General features: G+C 44.1%; 1 protein-coding gene across 4 annotated transcripts in view; it reads right to left on the bottom strand.

Moving 5' to 3' along the window:
- The window catches only part of FOXN3 (forkhead box N3), a 209868-nt gene that overhangs the window by 90276 nt on the left and 94862 nt on the right, over positions 1-24730 (bottom strand). For all 4 annotated transcript variants that reach the window (XM_086462224.1, XM_086462223.1, XM_086462225.1 and 1 more), the window contains one exon: positions 11314-11450. In XM_086462224.1, coding sequence (XP_086318350.1) covers positions 11314-11450 — 137 coding nt within the window. The remainder of the gene's footprint in view (positions 1-11313; positions 11451-24730) is intronic.

Raw genomic sequence — 24730 nt, 5'->3', positions numbered from 1 at the left:
TGTCAAATTTCCTAAATTTACATCTCTTTTATATACTTTTACCAGAACTTCCATCCTGCACTGCCATCAGTTACAAATTCCCAACGCTGCATGGACACTTCAAAGCATCACTAAATTTTTAATAACTCAATCTTCAGTATCTACAATTCATTTTTCCAGTTTTCACATATTCTGTCTTAAAAAACACCACCAACATCATATTCATAGAAGACTAAAACACAGAATTATATACCCTTCTAAACACCAAAATGAAAGTGTCAAACAGTCTGTTTCGAACACCTTAGTTTTTCAAACTACCCTTAGGAAGTTTTCCATCAAGCCTGTAACCACTGTTTGAACAGAATTTCTTTTGGAAGGATATATAATGGAATCCTGATAAAAATAGTTACAGAAAAAAGCAGTGGGAGGCATAGAGCTCTGCAATATTTATACTATCCAGGCAGACAACATAGAGAACCCATCAGTCAGGTTAAAAACTGCAGCACAGAGAACTGGCAACAGCAGTCAGGTGTAAGAGGACATAAGCAACAAATGCAAAAACCCACCAGCTGCATGAAGTTGGACACTGACTACTACCTTTGAAAAGGGCAGAGTAATAAACTACAGTTATTCCACTTTCACAAATAAAGTCCATGTAGTAATGATTCTAATACCAAAAATATGTCATACGAGCTAATGAAAAGAAAATTTAACAAGTGCACACATGCTGCAGCAAGCCAAGAGAGAAACACATTTACATTTGTATTAGCAAGACCCATTGGCTGTGCACTCTTGGATGCTTTTAAGAGCAGAGCAACAAGAAATTACCGTACATAACTGAAGCATACACATAAGCCCATAGAGCGAATTCTGGCAATTAAGAGGAGGAGATTGCCAACAAAGCAGAAGTGAGTCAGGATGAAAAGAAAGGAATGATCTTTTATAAAACTCTGATCCACACTCGTATCCGAGCTGGACAATCTCTCCAGTCATTCCCCTTTCACAAAGGAAAGCGTAGATCTTAAAACACAGAGGTGGAAACTGTGCTCCTTTGTAAACAGATACACAGGGGTACATGACAACCCAACCAACTTAGCCCTGAGCATCAAAGCCAGGCTGCACCTTACCTATGCTCCTCTTCTGGTACCCACAAGTTACTCATCAACAAAATGAACTTCTCTAATGTGTTTGCTAGTCAAACTGCGTACACAAACCCACTTCAGACTAGCTGTCTCAAGCAGTTCTCCTATCACTGTTACTGTGAGTATTTACTCTTTAGTGCAGATGACCTATTTTCCTATTACCTATTACAAAACCAGTACATTTTGTTTCTAAGCGCAGATGAGAGCAGCTTCTCTGGCAGCCAGGCTGCCTTTTGACATAAAAACTACACTGTATATACATGTACCTCTGCACTGAAACCCCCATAGGTTTGCACATTTATCAGTAAAAATCACACACAGTCACAGGGGAAAAAAAAAAAGCCTCAGAAGCAAACCAGGGAATCTTATCAAAAGCGTAACAACATGAAAACCACCAAATTGCATGAAACCAACAGCCTGTTTGGTCCAGGGCTTCCATGAGCCAATGCCAGAGATAAAAGTTTCACAGAAAGAGGAAGAACAGCACAGCACGGTAAATCTGTGCTTGCTGCTACAGCCCACGCGGACTTGAAATACAGAGAGATCAATTTAAATCTAAAAATCCCATGAGGTATAGTATCCTCTTCCAGATGCATTTGTATTAGCTCTGGATGTGGTAGTTAAGCAAAACTCCACCTTTTGGGGGACTATTGCTTAATCCTTAGCCTCAGCACTTTCCTGTGGTAGCAAGTTCCACTAACTAATTTACACACTGCCTAACCCTCCCATTGCCCTTTTTTAAACCAGTAGGAAAAAAAAAAAAAAAAAAAAAAAAAAAAGGCAAATGCTGCATTTTACAAGCAGTTGCATAATTTAGAAAGACAACAGATGCCACCAACAAGCACTGCACACATACATACTGCCTTCATGGCCACCTGGAATGGAAAAAACCCAACAAGAGTTTCTTGAACTCTATCTAAAACACAGCCCCTTAATTCTCATTTATGTTTAGATACATCAAAATTGATTGACAGATTGTCTTTAAACAGCTGTGGGGTTCCCAAAATGAAGTCAAAATGTCTGTGAAAAAATACAGTACAGATAATCAAATATAACCTTCAGAGTCTCATCATGGCTTTACTGAAAAAGACCAAGTGCAAGTACTGAGCACTTCTGTTTCGCAAGGGGAAATAGGAAGGAACATTTTATCAACACACTGTAGAATAAAACACATTGGACAGGCAAAAAGCTGTAGCTCTCACCTCCTGTCTTTTTACTTTGGGACAAACAAGTGAACATGTGAGGAAGACAGTCTCCTCCCAGCCATACAGGGCTTTGCTGAGGATCAAATTTCCTTTACTAAGGTCTCCCCACCCTCCTCCAAAACAGTTTTTATGTAAGTACTTCATTCTGATGAAACAAGCAGCTTGATTTTTCCAAGTCAAAATTCAAAACCCAAGTGTAAAAAAAGTTTCAGTATGAAAAAAGACTATGCTTTTTGTTCCAAAACTTCACAATGAGACATTTTAATACCATTTAAGCCCTTGCAGTTTTTATTCCTCTGAGCCACGGCAGTTACTGTGAAAGGGAACAACTCTAGCAAAATAGTTTTATTCATACAAAACTCAGATCCATCAAAATAGAAGGAGTATCACTTTTCCATAGTAGGATCATATAATCAGAGAACAGGTTCACACACACATTAAAAACTGGACATAACAGAAATCCAGGTATCGTGGTGGTGAAGGGAGTTATAAAAGCCAAAAAACCCATGGTCAGTCATCATGACCTGCATGTGGCAACTCCAGCCCTCAGCTGAGCTTTCATGACATCAGAAGTGAAGTCATAACTGGCAGTGATGATGCAAAAAAATCACGATCCAAGCATTCAAATACTAACAAACAACATTATCCCAAAACATACTTTCTTCAAACAAGTATTAAAAAACCTGCCTTCTCCAGAAAGCATACCAAACTATATAGAGAGATACTACACTATCAGCACACAGCATACTGTATATACACATATCTATATGCTGGGGGACCACACATATCCCAGAAAAAGTGTGTTGGCTCATAAAGATTCGAAAAGACTAATCTGTTGAAACTAGTTTTGAGCTTTTTCTCTGAGAATAAACATGTACTAACGGAACAGCTTTCAAGGCGAACTGCCTTTCACTTTAAGATTTAGGGCCACTGGCACTACAACATCAGAGTGGAAAAGCTCTAAAAGTTTAGGACACCTGTGCTTTTCAAAAAAATCATATGCAGAAAGTCTGATCAGTACTTTGAGAAATACTGGGTCAGACACACAGGCAGGGATTACATGAACACCTAACACAGGTATGAAATGCAACTGCACTCTTCTAACTATATGTATAAAATAATTGGAAACACTATTGCAACAAGCCTGGCTTAGTACAGAGGTGTCCCCTATGACTGGGAGATAAGGAAACCAGAGAGGATTTTGTTCAGGGCAAAGGCCAGCTGGTCTGTGAGGTCTGAAGGTCAGTCCACCTTCCCCTGAAGCTCAGGTCTCTCAACCCCGCTGCCAGCTGGCCCAGAGCCCAGGCTGAGGTGCCATCTCGTTCAGTTTTTTACCTCTGATGGGTAACCCAAGGCCAGATGGGCCACCTCAATCACCACGACCCCACCTTGTTAGGATTTTCCACAGTCACAGCATGAGCAGCAACGAAATGGGACCTTCTTATGTTCTGCTTCTCACTAACATTGTGCAGAGAAAAGAGGAATTGATTCTCCCTGGCCGTGCTCATCTCCCAGGACGCTTCTCTATGGCCAAACAGCATTTTTATCGTACAGTTGTCACCTTCTGTTATGGCCTCAGGAGAAGCTGGGTCAGTTGCAGCCAGCTCCTCCAGTTCTTCAGAATAATTAAAAATAAATTAAAAAATTTAACTTGAGTACTGGAAATAAAAAAACCTTTTCCGAATCCAACAGCAAAAAGACATGACACACTACTACGATACTATTTGCAGCTTCCCAAGCTTCATGAGTCTATTTTCAAATGCAGGTCAGATGATTCCCATTGCTATAACACTGTATGATTAACAAACACGATGCTCATGTCAGCCACTGCTCATCACACAAACACTTGTTCCCAAGTTCTAATTTTCAACTATTAAAATTTCAGTGAACTGTCATTGAATTACATTACACAGGCTTCCTGATCCATGCAACTGCTGCAGTTGTAATAGTGATGCAATGGCTATTAATGGGATGAAGGGTGAGAGATGGACTGAACACTGCCAAGTAACCAAAGGAGAGGCGTGCCCCATGCTTTCTGCTTTTTGCTGTACCGTACGGCTCATGCTCTGCGCAACACATGCCCGAACTGCACCAGAAGGCACCCTGGGGACAGGGAAGAAGAGGGATGGGAAGTTGCAGAAGCCAATTTCAGAAGCACAGCACCCACGTGCTTCCAAGTAGCTGCAGTCAGCAATTCACAGCTCTCTCAATGAGGCTACTGTTAACAATTTTCACAGGGAAATATCCAAGGCCAGAGAGGGACTTACGAACAAACTAAAAAAACCACACTCCTAGACTTTCCTTTTCCCATGAACTGAAGTGGAAATATCTGCAGTACCATTCCAAGCTATCTTTGGAATAAAGCTATATTTATCCACAGAAGGCATGGAGTGAGGCAGGGGGGAAAACAAGCCTAAAAAGCCTAGTAACTGGGAAGACTGTTCAATAAACTGGACTATGAATAACAACAACATAAAGCAAGGAGCTGGTGTTTGCCTGGCATCTAGAGAAACATTACAGGCTAAGGAAGCTGCTTTATAATTCTCTACCAAAGGTCTGCAAAATATGCAGCCAAAACAAAGACTCAAACAAATCTTTATGTATTTGGCTAATGGGAAACAAGACATTTGTACTATTTTGGGGGCATGGATTAGAAAGAATTGAAAACATCTCAGCTGAGAAGGCTCAGAAGCATTTATTTGACTTTGAGAGGAATGAAGATGTGATTAGAGGGTTATTTGTATTTCCACCAGCCGTTCCTGCTGAGCACAGGGGTGCTGCAAAAAGGATGCATGAAACTGTCATGTGAAAGAGGGTAGACTCAGGCTTTCTGCTCTTCTTTTTCTGTCCAGGATCCACTGCCATCTTTCCCAATTTATCTCCCTCCCCTATGCCTCCCTTGTACTATAATGCACAATAAAATTCTTTTTAAAAGGTAAGAGCTCATTTGTTTAGTTTTCTGAAACTATGTCCAATGGGATACTTCTCATATCACAGAAGCCTATCGGCTAGAAAGCTGACAAGAACATGTTAGAAAACAAGTCCTGGATTGGCAAATCCTCAAATATTTACAGACTGATAGCACTACAGACATCCACTCAAGCAAACGTTCTTTTTCCTTTGCAATTCCTACCTGGCATCAAGTGGAACTGATGGTCTCTAACTTGCCAGAAAACAGAAACAAAGCAGCATAATCCCAAAGCATAGATGCTCTTCAAATCAATTTGGATGAACTTGTGTTCTCTGTGATCTCTGAACTACAAAAACAGTGAAACAAAAATCCCCAAAGACTCGACCTTAACACCACACCAAGAGAAGAATACTCATTCTGACTCTATCAGGAAGTAAAATACCTAGATCAATCTTGATAAAGGCTTTGTAACATGCACAAAACAAATATTAGGCTGCTCTATGGTCAGCTTCATTTCCCACCGAAAACAAAAACAATAATACAGAATTAAATCCATGTTTCCAAACTGCAAAGGACAACCAATTAATGTCTTAATTAAGAAATTAATTAAGGGAGCTCCCGCCGCATGGCCACCCCCCGCCCTCCTAACTGCATGGTAGGACGATTTGTACTGGTGAGACGGAAGCACAAAGCTAGGATCAAGAGTGCTAAGACCGTGTGTTTTCAGTCTCAAAATAAGTAAATGCAATTTTTTTTAAATTGCCCAGGCCACCTCTCCTGCCACTGATCACATGGCCTGCAGCGACGGCAGGTCATCGTGTCTCAGCTTTTTTCCCAAAATCCAAGTTTCACAAATTTTTCATTGTATCTCTATTAATAAATTTCAAAAGTTAGCCAGGGGTTCGTAATCACAAAGTCCCCTTTTCTTAATCTCTGCCTCAGGATAAAGAGCAAGAAAAAAATATTTTTATCAGAAACAGGTATCAAAAGACAAGACACTGGAGAAGTGAAGAACATTTAAGAGGCTCATAGCATTTTTAGGGAAGCCAGCAGCAGCAGCAGGAGGGAATAGAGACACTAAATTCAATAAAACAGAAGCCACTCCAAATTTTTCAAATCCCAGGTAGTAAAGTTTCAGAAAACATTTGGTCACTTGCATACCTGCAGGTCCTCTGTGATCCATTGGCCTACCCCTGTACATACACTTCAACAAGGGAAGGGGAAAGGAAAACCAGATCACGAAGCCACGCACGTTTAAGTCAAATACTGTTCTGGAAAGTGACTCTACGCAAGAAGCAGAGGTGCTTTTCTGCCGACTCCTTGTGGGGCCTGGTCCCTCCCAGCTGCCCCAAGGCTGCCGCATCAGCTGGGAGCCCGGCAGCGCAGCGGGACAGCTCTGCAGCACCCGCTCTGCCAACAACCAGCAGATGCCACGTACACCAACTGCGGATCAACTCTGCTCTCCAACAACCGAAACTGTGCGGTTGTTGACTTTTCGCTGCTTGTTTTCCTGTCAGTTCCAGCCCTGCAAGGCTCAAGCCCTCTCTAGGGAGGGCAGCGCAGCCGAAATGCAGTGATGCACACCAGGAGGTATTTTTCTGATTAGAAGTGCTTTGACGCACACAGGTGGACTCCCACGTTGAAAGCCAAGCACAGATCTAGTTCAGGACCAACTGGGGTCTCAATCCTTCCTGAAGCAGAACATATCAACCAAGCTCACCTAAGGAGCTGTTCCAACATGAAGCAGCAAACCAACAAGAAACACAACGAAGCCTTTATGAACAAACAAGCTGGGGCAACGCGAGAAAGAAACCACTCTTCAGTTTCTATCTTGAGCATGTTTGCAATTGCACCAGTTACACGGCAACTCAGGATAGAGGCATCAATGTTTGCCTCTGGTTTAACAAACCATGATTAGCAAACACACTGGAAAAATGAATAGCAGTGCAGTAATGCTCCACAAGTCTGTAAAGCAATCTACCCCATACCATTGGTGGTCACCCAAATCTTCAAATATTTTTTATTCATCTGTGAAACTAGTATTTCTGTTCTTTTACATTAAATTTCCTGATAGTTTTCAGCAGTAGAAGCAGAAGAAATGCAATTGAGAGCTAGCCCCGTGCAATACATACAGGGAAAAGAAAAACCCATTTCAAGATCTCATCGAAGCACTACTGGAAGAGAAAATCCCGCCTACAGTTAGAATCAGAAACTGGAAACAAAATGTATAGATGAAATATCAGGGCACTAACTACATAGTTACTTAGGCAAGTTTGTGTCTGTAAACCTATTTCAAGGCTGGTATTGCCAATACAATTGTAAATATTTAAAAAGAAACATATTAGCCTGAAACATCAATTTTTCCACACCAAGGAGAGAGCTTTTTCTTTGTAACATTGTGTATCAGTGTTAGTTCACCCTCGAAATTCATCATAAATGACATGATACATGATTCAGTTAGAAAAACCAGATAAAAACCCAAGTTTTTATTTTTGTTTGGCATGAGTATTTTTTTCAAGAATACACATCCAACCCAACTAAAACTAAATCATTCACTTTACTATATTATTCTTCTTCTTACAGTTTACAGATAATATTCACCCTCAACTGCAGTAGCAACCCAGACAACTGTAGTCCGAAGTTCCTTCTTACGTACAAACACTGCAAGGTTGCTTTTTTCGATGAAACTATGGCCTTCTATACATGCAGCCCAATATAATCCAAACTTCCTGGTTTGAGACACTAGTACAGCACTGACCTGCCACCCAAATGTGTGGGTCATATCGTAAAACTCCTTCATAAAAGGTCCTCCCTGTTATGTTTATGCAGGATGCTCTAGTGAAGCTGTAAAGCTAAATTATCTGATTTAATTAACTCAGCTCAGGAAAGGAGAATTTGTCTGTTCAGTGATCATCTTGCTTGGGATATTTTTACAATACATTCCTCCACTCTGTGCTCAATTCACCGCTAAGCTGCTTACACAGATACTAAACAGAACACATGATTCATTTGTGTATCCTTATTCTTTTAAAACATCTGATAAAGACAAGCAATAGGTCAGCTTGCCCCTGCGGAATCGCACCAACTGATCCTTATAAACCTTGTAATTCCTCTGATTAATCCCGTCGCTAGAGGCTGGAGTAATATTGGTGAATTATCTGGTTTCAGACATATTTCATTAATATCAGGTGACATAGTTTCTTTTAGTTGTGGACTTCAGTTATGTAAGACGGGTGGACAGCAAAACCTCTGCCACCCAAGGATTTTTTCTAGAGATATTATCTGCACCATCAGAAAAATTTCCCTTGGAATTTGTTACTATGACAATGTATTGCTCTGGAGACCCACGAAGGCAGAGTGGATTTACATTTTCTACCCGTTACCGAAGTCTTTGTACACATGAGAAAGCAATCGCGTACGTATGAGATCCCTGTTTCTTCAAACATACAGCGAATGTTCAACTCCTCATCAGCACATCAGAAATACGTTTGAAAAAATGATTTTGCCACATAACTGCAAATGCATAATTAAATTAATCCAGCAGTTACTGATGACTTACACCAGCCCTGTGTTGATGTTTTGCCAGTCATTAGTAGATGAATAAATATTTTAGAAGACCATGGAAAGATTAAGTCTTATTTGACAGCAGAACTGCTGAAAGATATCCAGCTAAAAACAACAGTGAGACCACAATTTCTTCATACAAAGCCTGGCCTCCTTTGGGCCTCTATCTGTAAGGCATCGGCTCCTGCAGCCACGCAAGCTCTTTGTTTTATGATGCAGTCAGTACTAGGAAGACTCGAAAGCGCTTGGCGGCAGCAGCTCTGACATCCCACGGTTTCCAAGGAGAGGAAGTTTCCCTTTCTGTCTTGGGACTCGGGCTCGCTCGCAGGTGTTTTGGTAGCACCCTCCCTCTCCCTCGCTCAGAAGACAGCTTTGCCATCTGCCCGGCTACCTCTGGGCATTGGCAAAGACAGACAGTCTTTCGAAACGCTTTCTTAAATCCCAGGCTGCTTGGCACGTGCCAGCATGCCTCTCCCCTCTCACACATTAAAACGGGCGACAAGGTTCTGGCCACCCACCCCACCAGAAGGCAGCAGCACGACTTCTGCCCGAGGCCTGTGGCTCCGCAGGTGCCCTTGGCCACGACAGTGAGGACGGGAGAGCAGCGGGCACAGGGCCGTGCAGGACGCGGGGCAGGCAGCCCGGGGCAGGCTCCTGGCACCCAGCACCCAGCCGGGGCATCTCCGCGGGCTAGTCCCTGCAACGATGCTCGCGCCAGCGCTGCTGCATCGCTTCCTTCAACCCAGCCTGGAAAAGCTACTGGCGAGCTCCCGCAGGCATCGTCTGCCAGCAAACTGCACAGTGCCTCTGGCACACCCGACCCAGGAAGTCAACAGTCACTTCAAGCATAAAACCATCAGAGATCCTCTTGCTGTCAGCTGCCTGTGTTTGCAGGGTTTTTTTGCTTGTGCGAGTCAGAAGGGATCAAAATCCCTCCATTTCTACGTCAGATGTGCACTTGTACCTGACGTAACAGTCTCTGCATGGGCATAGTTAAAATACTCTTAAAAAGGGAACAGAAATGATAAAGTGAGGCTCTGGAAACAAGCCTTGTTCAAACACACAAACTACAATTTTAGTGCCATTATTAAAATTATTTATCTGTCCTTCCGCAAAGCACAGCGGCTGGGGCAGCGCGGCGAGCGGGGGAAAGTACAACGGCGAGCCCCTGCTGAAGGCGGTACGGCGGGAAACGTTCTTCTAGAGCCCACGCGAGGCAAGGAGGGAGCGGCCGGCGCCGCTGCCCTGCGCTGCGCGGGGATCCCCGCCCGGCCCCTGACGCCATTTCAAAGGGGAGGACGCCCCCGCCGCACACAAAACCCCGCTTCCAAAAACCTTTCGTCGCCGCCGCCGCCGCGCGGGATTACCCGTTACCCCGGCAACGGCGCGCGGCCGAGCCCCAACGGCCGGCCCTTCCGCCAGCCCGTGCCGCGCAGCCCCGTGACGCAACGGCACCTGCCCGGGCTACGCGTTGCCAGGGAGACGCCCGCGTTGCTATGGCGACCATCACGCTCATCGGGCGGCGGCGGCGTCTCCCGCGCCAGCCCCGCGGCCCCGGCCCCTCCGCCGCCGCGCCCCGCCGCAGCCCCCCCGCCAGCCTCGACACTAACGCTGAAAAGGCTCCGGAAATTAAGCCAAAATAAGGGAATTAAGCCAAAAAAACCCCAAACCCCACGAGAGCCATCGCCGTCACTTCTTAGTGCCGGTGACGCTGCTGGCCCCTGCTACGGCCGGTTAAAGCCACCTTTCGGCCCGCGGGGCGCAGCGCAGCGCTGGCCACGACCGGCATTTCTGCCCACCCGGACACGCTGCCCGCGTTTGGAAAAAGGGAAGAAAACAGCAGTGGGGCGAAAGCGGTTGTGTCAAAGCCCGGCGTTTGCTTCCCCCCTCGGCGGACAGCGGCCGTAGATGATCGCTCTTCCTTCGCTAACATTAGTCATAAGCAATGGCCAGCTCAAAAAAACCGCAAAACAAATGAAAAAAGAAAACCCCACCCCACGAATATTCACTGAAGCAAGGCAGAAAAATGGCTCTCGCGTAACTAAGACAAAGGCTGTTTCGGTCACCAGCGTGCAGGGCTGGCGTGGAAACCTGACGGCTGCACAGGCAGCACAGGCCCCGTAGCTCGCTTGGGGGAAAAATCCCAGCCCATCTCCTCCGAGCGAGGGTACTGTGCTTTCGCCCACGGCAAAGGGGATAAGCGGACACGTCAGAGCTCTCTATTTGCTCATACGCATCTTCATTTCAGGTGTGCTTTTGCCAAAAGGCTCCGTGGCTCACGGGAGGACTGCAAGCTCAGCTTGGGGACTGGCTGCCACCAGGCAGGGGGACGGGCAGGTAAGGTGTCCCGGCTGCACGCCGAGCAAGGCCAGGCTGCCACCAGCGCTCCTGGGCCGCCTTCGCTAGCGCACTGGCAATCTGCATTGCTTAATTACATATCATGTCTTACCCAAGGCACACACGCAACACTGGATGAAAACATTTAGAGTTGTAAAATGCATCTAGTTCTTACCTTTGATATGCCTGAGGAGATGTGGGAGGTGTATTGAACACATGCGAATATGGGTGATAGGGTGTCTTTTTCAAAGCCTGAATAAGATTTTGTCTATATTCTGGGTCTATACACCACAAGGACCCCTTTCCAATACTCTGCAAAGAAAAAAGAATTAAAAAAAAAATCAAATATTTGATCTAATGATGTAGCCTTACTTATTTAGCAGTATTTGTCATGAAAAGCAGTGGGTTTGAGTTTTTTGTCTGACAGATGTGAACATAGTTTGCGTGCCAGAGATTACTGCTCCATCAATAATATATTGCAACGGTATGATTTCAATCACACTTCTGAGGGGAAAAAAGTAACAATGAATGTTTGGTTGCTCCCCCCCTCCCCCTTATTACTAGTTAATATGATTTCATAATATCTGGCAATTTCCCCATCACCACAAATTGGAAAAATAAGAAGCTACAGATAGTGTTAAATGGAAACTTTGAAGAAAAGTAAATTCATTTTGAAAGTGGTTTTCTTTTCCTTTTACTGTTATACTAACAAGAAACGGGGCTAAAAAGGAGGGGTTTAAACACCCTAGCAACTGTTTTAAAAATAAAAGGACTTAATCCTTCAACCCACATGACATCAGTGTCATTATACTACAAGGGGAAATTAATCATCTTTTCTCCCCTAAGGGGAAAAAAAATACCCAAAAACCCCAAAACAACAACAAAAAACCCACGGTATAATCTGAGTTTAAACCATTTAAGGGTGTTGCGAAATCGTGATTGGTCAAAACAACAGTTACTGTAATTACCCTTTCCAGATACACAGAGCAACCCAAGCAGTCAATCTGTAATGCGAAGACTACTCTAAAACTCAGTATTTTTTCTGCAGTTAGAAGCAGTGCAATTTCAGTTCTTGTCTCAATCCCATCAGAGGTCAGGGTGCAGATATTTTGAATTGTTTTGTGTGAGTTCTCAAACAAACAGAAAAACAACTTTCCCTCGGCTCCACTCTGAAAGGACACAAAATGATAGCTCAGGAGCAACCTTGGTCTGCTTGAGCGTACGTAAGAACAAACACCAGCCCTAACTATTGACTGAACTGCACCAGCAGGCTTTCAAGGCATTATGGTAAGATTTTTGGTAAATGTTTTAAGTTTCCTGGAACGAGAGTGAGGCTGTGCTACTGCCTCTAGCTGCTTTTCAACCGAGGACCATCCCTTTTCTCAAGTACAACTTCTATCAGTGGAGCAAGGCTCTTGGGTTTTGTGTGTTGAAGAACAAACACACACACAAAAAATCACACTAGGAGTGGGATATTATTTTCTAAAGACACAAGGAAGACCAAAACCAGACACTTGTTTCCTTTTGAAAACTTGTCATCTTTGTGGAGCCCTACCAACTCCTAAGCCCTCCTCTGCCTCACGAGTGGCTTTAGGATACACAGTGCAACTTGCAAAGTGCTTACAGACCTCCTTCAGAGCTCACAGACAACAAATCTGCACTAAATTCTCCCCGCAAAAAAAAACCCCACCCAAAACAGAAAAATGGAAAACAAATCCAAGTGACTGGATGGCTGTGTGGGAGAATCTAGCAAGTTCACAGCACCTCACGAGAGCTGGCTTGAAAGAAAAGGAGAGGGGCTGGCACAACCTGCAGGAGTCGCAACCACCCTCTTCCAGAAAAAAGCACATCTGCTGGAGGGGATGAAGAAGAAACCATCTTCTGCAGCTGCTCTAGTAGAACCGGGAACACGGCGTCAAGCCTCTTCAGGATGGCAGGGTTCAAGCCCATCTCTCCTCTTGCTTCCCAAGGTCACCCTTCCAGAAGGCCACTGAACAGTCTAAGGGGAGAATCTTCCAGCTCTCGAGGTGAAGCAGGGCCCCTGCATGGCCAAAAAGCCCAAGATTCAAGGGGCCAGAGAAAGAGTGCCAGCAAGACTCTTGGGCTTTCATCTTGGTAAAGCACTACAGCAGATGACTAACGAGCCACTGCTGGTGTCAGGGGTGGAAGCTGTGCACCACACATCTCAAACCAGTTTATAAAAACGAGGTCGTTACCCTTAGCCCTCTTTTAAATATGGGACAATGAGCCAGAGACCTGATGATAAGCCTAGTACGCGACTTTTTAGGCAAAGGACAGAGTCAAAAATGGAATCCAAACCTCGCAAATTCCACTTCCATTCTGCATCCAAGAACCAGAGCAAGAACAACATAAAATTTCCTTTTAAGCATGCAACGTGCAAAACCCAGAACGTTTTTCAGAAGAAAACCTTTGCTGGATTCCTTACTCCTTACAGCATGGGATAAGCTTAAAAAAAAAAAGCTACACTTAAATACTATCTACCTTATTTGTACTTAACGAAACACAACATGTTGTTTCCAAACTTCTCTGTTTTTTCATTTACTTCCAAGACAGACTTTTCATCTACCTGGAAGAGATTACTCCCCAAAACCCATCAGAGTTAGTTCAAGTTCAGGGCCTTACAAGATGAAGTCACTACTGAAGAGTAACTTAAAAACCTTTCATTACTGTTAAGCTGCATTTGTTTGGCTTGCCCATATTCTTGCAAAAGCCAAAAATAATCTCACTGAAAACCAGAAACTCACTCACACAAAAAGTATTGAGAGGAATTATACTCCTTGTTAAAAGAAACACTGGGAAGGCAGATTTGCTATATTCTCACTGCAGCCGAGCTGACTTACAATTTTAGAAGCAAAACCAAATGCAATTTAAGGCAAATCTCTCCAACCATGCAAAGTTCCTTTTTTAAGATAGTTACTTTTGTTGTTCCACAATTGTACAAGAGAGCAGAAATAAAAAGAAAACTGAAGTGTCATTGGGTTAAGAATCCTCCTTGACTGTCAGAGGTGTGAAGAGCTTCGTTAACTATCTGTTTAGATGTGTCATTAGTCTTGCCATATACAGAGCAATCATGGAAAAGGAAATCATTGGAACTCAGACCCATCGGTTAGTGATTAATTTCCATCTTATGACACTTGGCGTGCTGCTTCACTACCTCCTCCAAGCCAAAAGTCAATAGTGGCTCCAATCAAAAACTAGCAAGGAAGAGAAAAAAAAATATCCCTGGATTACATTTGTCTCCCAGGCAACAAGTGACTGCGGAGTGGATAACAGCCCCCTGATCATCTCGGCACTGGAGTGCTTTCAGACCTCCAGACACGCCACCTCCTCAGAGGGCCAGGCACGGCCACGTCCCTTCCTCCCTCCTGCCAATCACAGGTTACTGCTTCTGCATTCATGTTTAAGGTTATTAAAAGCAAGGGGAGAGTTATTATGAGTCCTTTTCACCTTGTCCAACAGTAGGCTATAGTTGCAGGTAAGCTATTTCAGAGGTACTAATGGGGAGAGAAGTCACCCCATAAAAGTTTACGGCTGAATACTTTTTCTTTAAAAAAATTCCTGATTATCTTTTCTATTAAGAAATTGTTACTCCTTTTTCTGACACTTAATATATATGTAGATTGTATCAGGATATCGTGTACTCAGTCCCAACTTATTAATTCATTTGCGCTTTCTCCTATCTGAAATATACAAATCTGATTCCCCCCCCAATTAAAACCAGTGCATTGCCATGAAAAGGTACGTGATATACTCAAGTGTCCAACTGGTTTTTCTCCCAAAGGACTGCATATAAAAGTTTTAAAATCCTACTTTACATAACCTATTAGGATCCAAACAAAAATGTTTGGCCATCTTTTAGTTGAATTGAAAAAATAATTTAAATTTAAAAATAAAAGAATTAAAACATTGATTGTCAGCTCTTTCAGTTGTTATAGTTGCGGATAACAGCATTATCTACTATTAAAACTCCTCATGACAAAGATTTTGCCTCCATACAACTTGTAACTAACTGCCTGGCCTTACATACTACCTATCATCTGCCCAAAGCTCAGTAAAAGAAAAATTGTGCACTGAGCTCTTTCCAAGACCAATTGCTAGGAAAAAATACATACCTTGTCTATATAAAAGTGTTTATTTGAGGAATTTTGTTCCGTGTTTTTTTTAGCACAGACTTGAAATGTCTTAGGAATGCAACCTTTTTCCAGGGCTGTTCTTTTCAGTGCCATACAAACAGCCTGTCCAAAATAAAGTTTTTGGAAGACAGTAGATACAGGAACTGCAAAACACGCGGGCTCAGAGGGACAGTGGCAATTTCAAATTGTACCTTCTGAAGCTCCAGTTACACGTTTGCTCTGAATGTGCACAGAACTGTGCTGAAACCAGGGAGGAGCAGCTCCAGGCGCCTCGCAGCAGCATCACCACCAAGATGGTCCCTAAGGGAACAGACCCCTAAGGGAACAGACCCCAAAAGGGATGCAGTCGATGGAGGGGTCTGAGCTGCTGCTTCCCTGGTCCTTGCTGCACTGTTCTCCTCCCTGCCGTCATGCATGTGCCTGGCCCTTCTTCCACAAGCCCATTTCAGTCATTTTCCTTGAACAAAACTATTTTGCTGGCACAATTTTATGTCATTTAAACTCATCAAGCGGGCTCACATGAAGGATGTGATGAGCACCCAGTGCTGCTGCAAAGCCTGGGATGGATGCAGGAGCCAGGGAGAGGAACAGGAGCTCTTCTCTTCTGCAGCAGGAGCCAGGGTGACACCCCGGTGCATCTCTTGGAACATCACACCAAGAAAGGAAAACCAGGACTCTGGCTGGACACAAGCAGCTCGGAAGAGGAATGGGAAAACTGGTGTGACATACGAGCAGGGGTACATGGAAGAGCTAGGGTGAGCTGGGCAGCAAGGCTAGCAGACACAGCCCTAAGGGAAAGACCAGGAGAGCTGTGCAGCCGAGACCAGAGACACCAAGACGCTGGGCACGGTCATAGGGGTGGGCTCAGAGCTCGGGAGGAGAAGAACCAAAATAAGAGACCCACGAATGCATGAGTGACCCCACAGCTCTGCACAGGTGCCCAGGCTACACCAGAAAGCTGAGAATTATTAAACTGAACTCTTTGAGTTAAGGACCTTGTACTTGAAACAAGTGAACAAAACCAAGCCAAAGCAACAGCTCCCCTCTGAGTAGATCTGTCCTTTTTCTCCTCCACTACCAAACCAGGAGGGGATGAGTGGCCATGGCCAGGATCTCCTGAAACAAAACTGTCAGCAACATGAAGTAGGCATATGGCAGCTACCCAGGCTGAAGTGGTGTAGATGTACACTGTCTTTGAGAAATAGGCTATGCTGGTTACAGGGGTGCTTCAGGAACCATAAAAGCAAGCAGAAAAAGTAGAAATGTCCTATGTCTCATAAAAAGGGCATTTCCAACTAGCTTCTGCAGTCCCAAGCTATCAAATCTTGAAACCACACCACTGTGACTTATCAGGCCCTGCCTAGTTCAGTGTACGTTGTTGCAGTCATTAACACAGGAACTATGAGTAACAGTAAAAGCACCTTCTACAGTGATGAGGAACCTTCTGGTGTCAGCATTCATCATTACTGATCTAAAGGTTTGCTCTTATGGAGGAAACCTACTACTGTTACAGCAAATTACCTCTTCGCAAGCCAGGACCTCTACAGCCAGCACCAGAATCTGAAAAAATAAATGTTTTAGGCCAGAAACAGATTTCTGTGTGTAAGGTACACAACATTGCGATAACAATGTTTCTCAGCTTCTGTGTCTGCACCACATCTAATGCAGCAGCACAAAGTCACCAGCCTCCTCTTCACAGCTGCCATGTCTCCATAACCATGAAACCTCTGGAGGTGCTGAGAGCACAGCCAGGGCTGTTAAACAGCAAGGACCCTTTCAAGCTCCAAAAGACAACTGGCACAATGGAAACGTCTACACATGAAGAGAATGGTGTATTTTACTTACCACCTGACACCGCGGCCATTCTGGAAACCTTGACTAAAACAGGTTTCCAGTTGGTTCCCAAGCACAGCAAACTAACATCAAGAATTCCTCCTGAACACAAATTCCCCTCTTCTCACCTTATGAAAATATCTATAAGAAAATTAAGGGATTTTTGTGAGGAGTTGGAGAGGCAGGAGGAAGGGAAGTAAAACACTTTCTCAGTGGTACCTTACAACACCCTGCCTTCAGCTCAGAAACGCACCAAGAGGAACACAATAATCACGCCAAAATCCACCTCAGGAGAGAATAGCTTGCTTAAATAACTTCTTCGCACTATGCAAACACCTGCCAAGTGACTTAAAAACCATCCCGCAATACAACATAGATGACACATCCTTCACTAAACATGCCACTGCTCTTGAAGGTTTGCAAACGTTGTGCAGGGACTGTGGGAAACAACTGGCTCACAATTACAAAATCCAAAAAGACTAGAAAATGCGAATCTACTGCGACCACTGATGCTGTGTTGAATCAGCATTGCAACAGCAAGGGCAGAGAGGCTTTTCAGCATCCAAAGAGAACTTGTGCGACCAGGAACGCTGCTCGAAGGCCAGCTCTGTGCTCTTCACTTGCAGACAGCAATGCCAAGAAGAGCACGCCTTACTTTTTTACTTTGGCTACCCACCCCTTATATTAGTACTGCCCTCCTCTAAACGAATGGTATCTCTGCTAAAACAAGACCAACTCAGAACTGTAGTTCCTTCATTTATCTGAGGCAGAATTAGCACATTAGTATCAAAACTGGGGAAAGATACCATGTAACAAGTCTAAACTATTTAGCTGGCAAATGCTCCCGAAGATTTAAGATTAAGACGCTGAAGTTGGTCTGCTGGTCTGTTTAAAACTCTGTTGGTTATCTTTACTCACTGGTATTTCAACTTAAGACAGACATAACGTTGCTTGCTCTGCTCGCTTACATTGGCTCTCCAGTTTTAAATAGTTTTTATGAGTGGTCACAGATAATAGTAAACCTTCATCCTCTTTAACAGCTATGTACCTTGCAGATGAGCCTGGTGGGTTCTCTAGTTACTCCTTTTTTAGACGAATGAAGTAATTCACAGAAAGACACAAAAAGAGCATTGGAATCAGCTGAGGTCAGCTAGTTAAAAAAAAAAAAAAAAAGAAGAAAAAGAAAGAAATAGAACTGCTAAGGAATTCTTAAAAAAAAGGAAAACAAAGCCACTGCCAACAATCGCTATTATTATAAAACACATTTCTTAGATCCACTGTAATCTCACATAAAAATTACAAATAACTGTTCATGCAGTTTAAGGCTAGATTTTCTTCATTCTCTTCCAACATTCCTAGCACAGATCAGTAAAATTCTAGACGGCCAGTTTTAAAGAATTGCACTATAGACCTTAACAGCAATTTTAATAACAGTAATGACAGAATGGTAAGCATTTAATTTTCAGAAACCCTCACACAAACTCCCCCTTACCTAGGAACTCAAAAGAGTTAAAACTTCCCCTGCCCTTCCAAGGAAAGTTTGGCAATGTTATGTGACAGCTCAACACCAAAAGAAAACTGAAGTAGTATATGCACGCACCATTTACAAAACCCTCACATGTACTTTTTTCCTGCATGTTTTCAACTCTTTTTTCAGTAAACTAGCAGTCACAGCTCATCTTAAGCACAAAGCTGAAAAAGAGCTCTGACTAGCTAAAACACAATTACATGACCATAAATATATGCTCATTTAATGCATGAAATAAAAGGTTTGATGGGAAGGCTTGCTGGACTACAGTGTTCAACCCAAGTAAATCAGCTGCATCACAAAATCACTGACTTTTCTAAAGAAAACAAAAGGTTGGGGCTTTTTAAATCTCATCTTGCTCCAAGTAAAAACATCCATTAGTTCAAATCACACAAGTCCAAGTCTCTCCTTTCGTGCTCATCTCTCAATATTTTAGCTCACTTGTTCAACGAGCTATCCCAGACACCAACACAGCCATCAACCTATTTTAAACTCCTCTTTGCCTTTAGGAAAGTGGCCTGATTCTGCCCCAAGTGGTGCAGGGTCGTTAACCATCTCCATGCCTCTGGTGTCCTTCCAGTCACAAAGCCACCATTGTCTTTCTGACTATAGTGGAAAAGGACTACTTAGCCTCAAAATGAAATTTAAAAAAATAAAAATCAAAATCAACAACAACCAAACCAAACAGGAAGCCAACCATGCAAATAAACAGTGTTACAGGAATAAAGAGGCCAGAGCAGCGCTATGAAGTAACAGCTGGAGAAAAGGGAAGGCTGTAGTCAAAAAAAAAAAACCTATTTCACAGGCAAGATGCAGTGCAAGATCCTGCAACACACGAAACTGCCACCAAAACGCACACTCTCCAGTGGTCTTCCAACATTAAAGGAGTTCAAGTCTCAACAGCACAAGACATACTAGAAGTCTTCTTTGTACCTTTGGACTTGTACGTGCTATTGGAGTGAAGGACCCTGCTCCCTTCAGCAACGCCGTTAGAGGCTGACCCCCACCCCGAAGAGCACCCCACAAGCAGAGCCACAGGCACAGGTCCTACGGCTTTGTCTACCTGCCACAAGTAGAGCAAAGAAACAATGGATAACAACTCACAGCAATGGCTGCAAGACAGCACAGGAGTGACTGCGTGGACAGTTAGGGTTTCACACAAATGAAGGTGTTCATGGGCTTTTAAGCATTTTTTTTTTACCTCAGCACTCCCCCTCATAAGTACAGTGAAGTCAGAAATGTGTTCTAGTGTGTGACCCAGACACCCAGAAAGTCTGAGCTGCTGCCAAAGACTGCAACCCAAGACACATGCCCAGAGTCCAGGCTCCTGATCCCACAAGGGGCACTTCAATACCAGGTCTGGAGCAATTCTCTGTCATTATTTCGATCATGGTGACCCACTTCCAGATAACACCAGGGGCACAGCTGGTCCACTGCTCCTCCTCCAGCTCCTCCACTGCTCCTTCCACCCACCAGCACCTGTATGTCCATTAGTACAAGTAAGCTCGCACAATACTACTGCCCACAGCCAGCAGTGGATCTGCTACACCACATCAGTTTCCCACTGCCCTCATCATAAAACCACTCCTTCAACAGGAGGAACCGTCATATTTAGCCTGTTAAATATCTCCTTGTTGAGTTTATATGCAAACCACCCTATAAAGCTATTAGGCTGCCATATGGAAATTCCACAAGCAACTGAAGAAAGCAGTGTCATTAACTGCCCTTAAACAATGCCTGGCTCCTACATAAAACAGTAGTATGTTATTTCATGTTAGTGCCTAGCAACCCCAGACGTTCCCCAAAGCCTTCCCTGCCTAGGCAAAGTCCAGGCACTTAAAAAGACAGGCTGTGACACTGCTAGGGAGGAACACAGTGCAAGATCAGCCACAAGGAGACTGGGCTAGGAAGGCAGGAGAACCCAGAAGACAAGTCTGTCAGCATGACAGGCTGTCACATGGCATACTTGAGGGAGATTAGGTAGCAAGTAGCATTAATAATGCTGTTTCAGTCTATAGAATTTCTGTGTATACATGGGAAGTGCAATTATCCCTACTCTATTGAAAAGAAAATTGAGGAGACACAGAAACAATAGAATAAAAAAGAACTTAAGTGCTCAAGGTCACCTATAATGTCAAAGGCAAAAGAAAAAAGAAGAAAAATCCCTGAGACTCCAGACCAATAGCCCATTTAGTGGGGTGTACTAATTTCATGCCAGAGGGGCACTCATTTAAATACTCACTGGTCATCCGATATTCTTCATGGTAGCTAGATTATACAACTGAAAAAGACACAAATTGCCTTTTGTTACAAAGATAGTTACATCATGTATGAAAACAGCAACAATTTTAAAACACAACCCTTCACACAACAGATATTAAAAAAATATTCAACATTTATATCTGTGCTAAAGGTTTGTGGGTCATTTTTTGCCTACTAGTGTATTAATGATGAAGTAAGCCGGTGATTGAATTTTCAGGGGAAGGGGTTAACAGCTAGTAGAGGTGGGTGGGAGGGTGTAGGTTGCACCAAATCCATTAGCAGTGACAAATAAAAATAGAAATAAGAAGTACCTGACAAAAGCTAATGGATTTGCACCATTTCACCCATAACTGTTTTACTTAATGTAGGGTTTCTCCTTGCTTAGTATTTAATATTGGTTCACATGATGAATTGAGGGGAAAAACCAGGCACTTTGATAAATGGTTTGAGAGGCTGCCTGGATGTGGGGTTTCGAAGTGTCCCTGGCCTCTTTAGGGAAATAAAGCTGTGCTCCATCCTGAGCCCTGCTCAGCTGCCTCAAAAGATCCCTGCCACCTGCAGCAGGCATGCGCTGAAGAAAAACTGTCTTCCTGCAACAGAGACCTCAGTATTACCACACATCTATCAACGCACAAATTATTTCTGCCACTTACTACAATTTCTCTTTCCCTCTCCTCTTTCTCATGGCTGAATGAAATGCCAGAAAGCAAAACAAAACACCCCTCCACACTGCAAACATCCTCCAAAATGAGGCAACTTCTTGACTGCATTTGAAGCCTTCGCCTCGCTCACACAGAGCAAATCAGCCCAAACTCACCAGGGCAGGGCCTGGCTTCAGGAGCCTCAACAGCCCATATGTCACAAGCCCAAACCTCATGGACTCTGAAAAACCTGTGACTTCACTGCAACTCGGTACCTTTGCCAGCAGCCTACACCAATCACCTTTCTCCCAAATGCCAGGTACTGTTACAACGCTCTGGAGAAACACCTCCTAAATTAGCCAGTAGGATCCATGGCTCTGCAACAATGAACCAGGACAAGACCAGTTTAGCTCCAGGAGCAAACTGGCCTCCTGCAGGGTGGTCAAAACACAGCTGCTCCAGCAAGTGTGCTCCCTCTTAGAACCGGGCGCCCTGGTGGGACTAAAATGGCAGCACCTGCAGGAGTGGGCTTTCCTCACCTGGTGGGATTTGGCATCTTGTTTTTATTGTAATACAAAACAAGCACAAAATCCCACCCAAGAGCCACACCACTGAGATGTACAGGCAAGCCCCTGCGAGGCCCAGCAGTGGAGGAAGAGCACCACCACCTTTGGCACTAACCTCTTCCCACGTGTTCTGGGGAGCCAGCCTTAAAAGCCTTCCCAGGAGAGGCAGAAACACACCTCGACTGCGCCAAAGCCTTCCAGCACGGGGAGGCTCTGACCTCAAAAACACCAAGGGAATTACACACCCAGGGAAGAGACGGGGAGCAGGCTGCTAAGCCGCCTGCCTGCCTCCACCCACTACCATGTCGCAGGCCGCTAAAAGGCATCCTCTCTTGATCCTAGCTGTGACTTTGGTCTCCTCCAGCAGCTGCCCTGCAGCACCTGTGCAGAAGTGCACAAAGACTCTTCCCGCTCCAGCTGGCGAGATGTCCCAGCCCACCAGTGGCAGGAGACAGCCGGGGCTACGGCATTACCGCAAGCACAAGCGGGAGACACCATGGCATGTGGGTTAAGCACAGCGTGTCCTCCCACCCCTGCCGCACAGGCAGCGAGCACAGTCCCCTTGTCCTCCCTGCAGATGTATGGCACCGGCCCCCACTGTGCCACAGCTGGGGAGCCTGCACCCACCCCAGGGGATGAGCATCCTACCACGAAGGTCGGGGAGAGAGAAGCAGCTGAGAAATTGTCCTTCTCAGCAGAGGGATGCAGTGGCAGGGGGACAATGAAAGCTACGTTGCCAGGTCTCATCCAAGTTATCCTCAAGGTGGAATAAGTTAAAAGGAACAATACAGGAACTTCTCATGGTGGGAGCAATTCATTCAGATGTGCTTACATTTCCTCCCATTTTTACTTTAAGTCTGCTGTAGAAGCACAGGCTTGTAAAAACAGCAAGAAGATGAAGTTGCTGAGCCTTCAAAGTTTTATTCACAGCAAGATTCATTAGAACTGTATGAAGACTCCCTTTATTATTTTTCTCCACATAACATCTCAAAAATAGATTTGACAATTTTAGGGCTTTTTTTTCCTTGTATTTTTACAAGCATGGCTTCATGGGTGGAAACTGCTAAAATACGAAAAGCAGCAAATGCAACAAAGCTTAGCAAGAAAACTTCTGCAGCATGAGCCACAATCAAGTATATTTTAGAGTGGATAATTAATACTGCATTTCAGCTTCCCTGAGCACCTCCACCAGTAAAACAGATTTGAAAATGTGCAGATAGTTTATCAAACATGGCAAAGTGATTACATTAGAGAAACAGGACGTAGACTCACTGGTGTACATGGATTTAAAGCAACAAAATGAATATTTAAATCTAGATTTTTTTCAAGGAAGCTAGCCAGTCCCTGATCAAAACCTACAGCTTGGCAAGAATAGGATTCACAGGTTTATTCATGTTATTTCCTGGGCAGACTAGTTCTGTATTAGCAGAGCATTAATCAAAGTCTAAATACTTAAGAATCCTGGACTCAATATAGATTCTTCCTCTGTTTAAAATCCATCTCATTTTTCCAGATGTGACTGCAAATCCCACAGTGATTTTGCTATTTCAAACAAAAAGCAAAGGAAAAATGGGCTTCCTCAAATTCACAGAAGAGAATCAAAAGGCACATGACGGAGGCAGCAGCAGAGAGCCAGCCTGCAAACTCCCTGAAACAAACCCAACAGAAATAGAAATGTCACTCTTCGGGGCGCTCTTTCAGCTAAGCTGGTAGCAAACAGGATGTGAGCATCAGTCGCTGTGCAGAGAAGGGGTTATTCAGAATAGCAAGTTCAGGCACAGACCAGTAAGGTTACCCGGTAAGGAAAGAGTGGGAGGAAGAGGGGGGGAGGGGGAAGCTTTCAACCCACTCACCGCAGCCCTGCCTACTTGGGTTTTCCCCAGTCTCTTTTTAACTGAATTATCTCACAAGCAGTCGTTTTCAAGTGCAATGTTCACAGGCAGCCCCCATGAAATAGGGCTGCACGGAAAGCCTGCATGTGCTTTGAGTGTGCCAGGAGGAGGAGGAGGAGAAATGACAGGCTCCTCAGGAAAATGAGACCGTGGACAACCTGAGCAGCACCAGCAGCCCTGAGAAGAGGGACAGGGGCGCTTGTCAAAGGACACACCGTCCACAGAAAGGAAGGATTACTGCTTGGCTTGAAGATGACAACAAGAAGAAAAACAGAGTTTGGAGCAGAGGAGGGGAAAAAGAGAAGACAACACTATTTGATGAAGTCTAGAAACCTCTGGAAATTAGAAAAGCTGTACCAACTTCTACATTGGGCTAACTCACTGTCTTCACCCTCCCACTCCTCGGTGTTTACTAGCAAGCTATCACTCATTCTGGTCATTGTATACAAAAAGGCTGTTGATCGATATTGCACAAGGGTGATTAGTGCTCAGTGATTAAACATCAGTGTATGAATTTATCTGACTTAATATGCCTGAAGTGGAAGGGATCAGGGACAAACAATTTCTGAGCGGACTCCTGGAATGAAAATTGACAACCTGCCCAACATCAGATGCTGATGTTGTGAAGGGTTTAGAAGTAACAAAGAGGAATTGTATGATATTCTCAGAAGGATGGAAAATTGTTTTCCTCCAAATTATTCATGATCAAATATGCC

The sequence above is a fragment of the Leptosomus discolor genome, chromosome 3, assembly GCF_034619465.1.
Source record: "Leptosomus discolor isolate bLepDis1 chromosome 3, bLepDis1.hap2, whole genome shotgun sequence".
NCBI classification, from domain to species: domain Eukaryota; kingdom Metazoa; phylum Chordata; class Aves; order Leptosomiformes; family Leptosomidae; genus Leptosomus; species Leptosomus discolor.
This window is presented reverse-complemented; position numbering and strand designations above follow the sequence as displayed.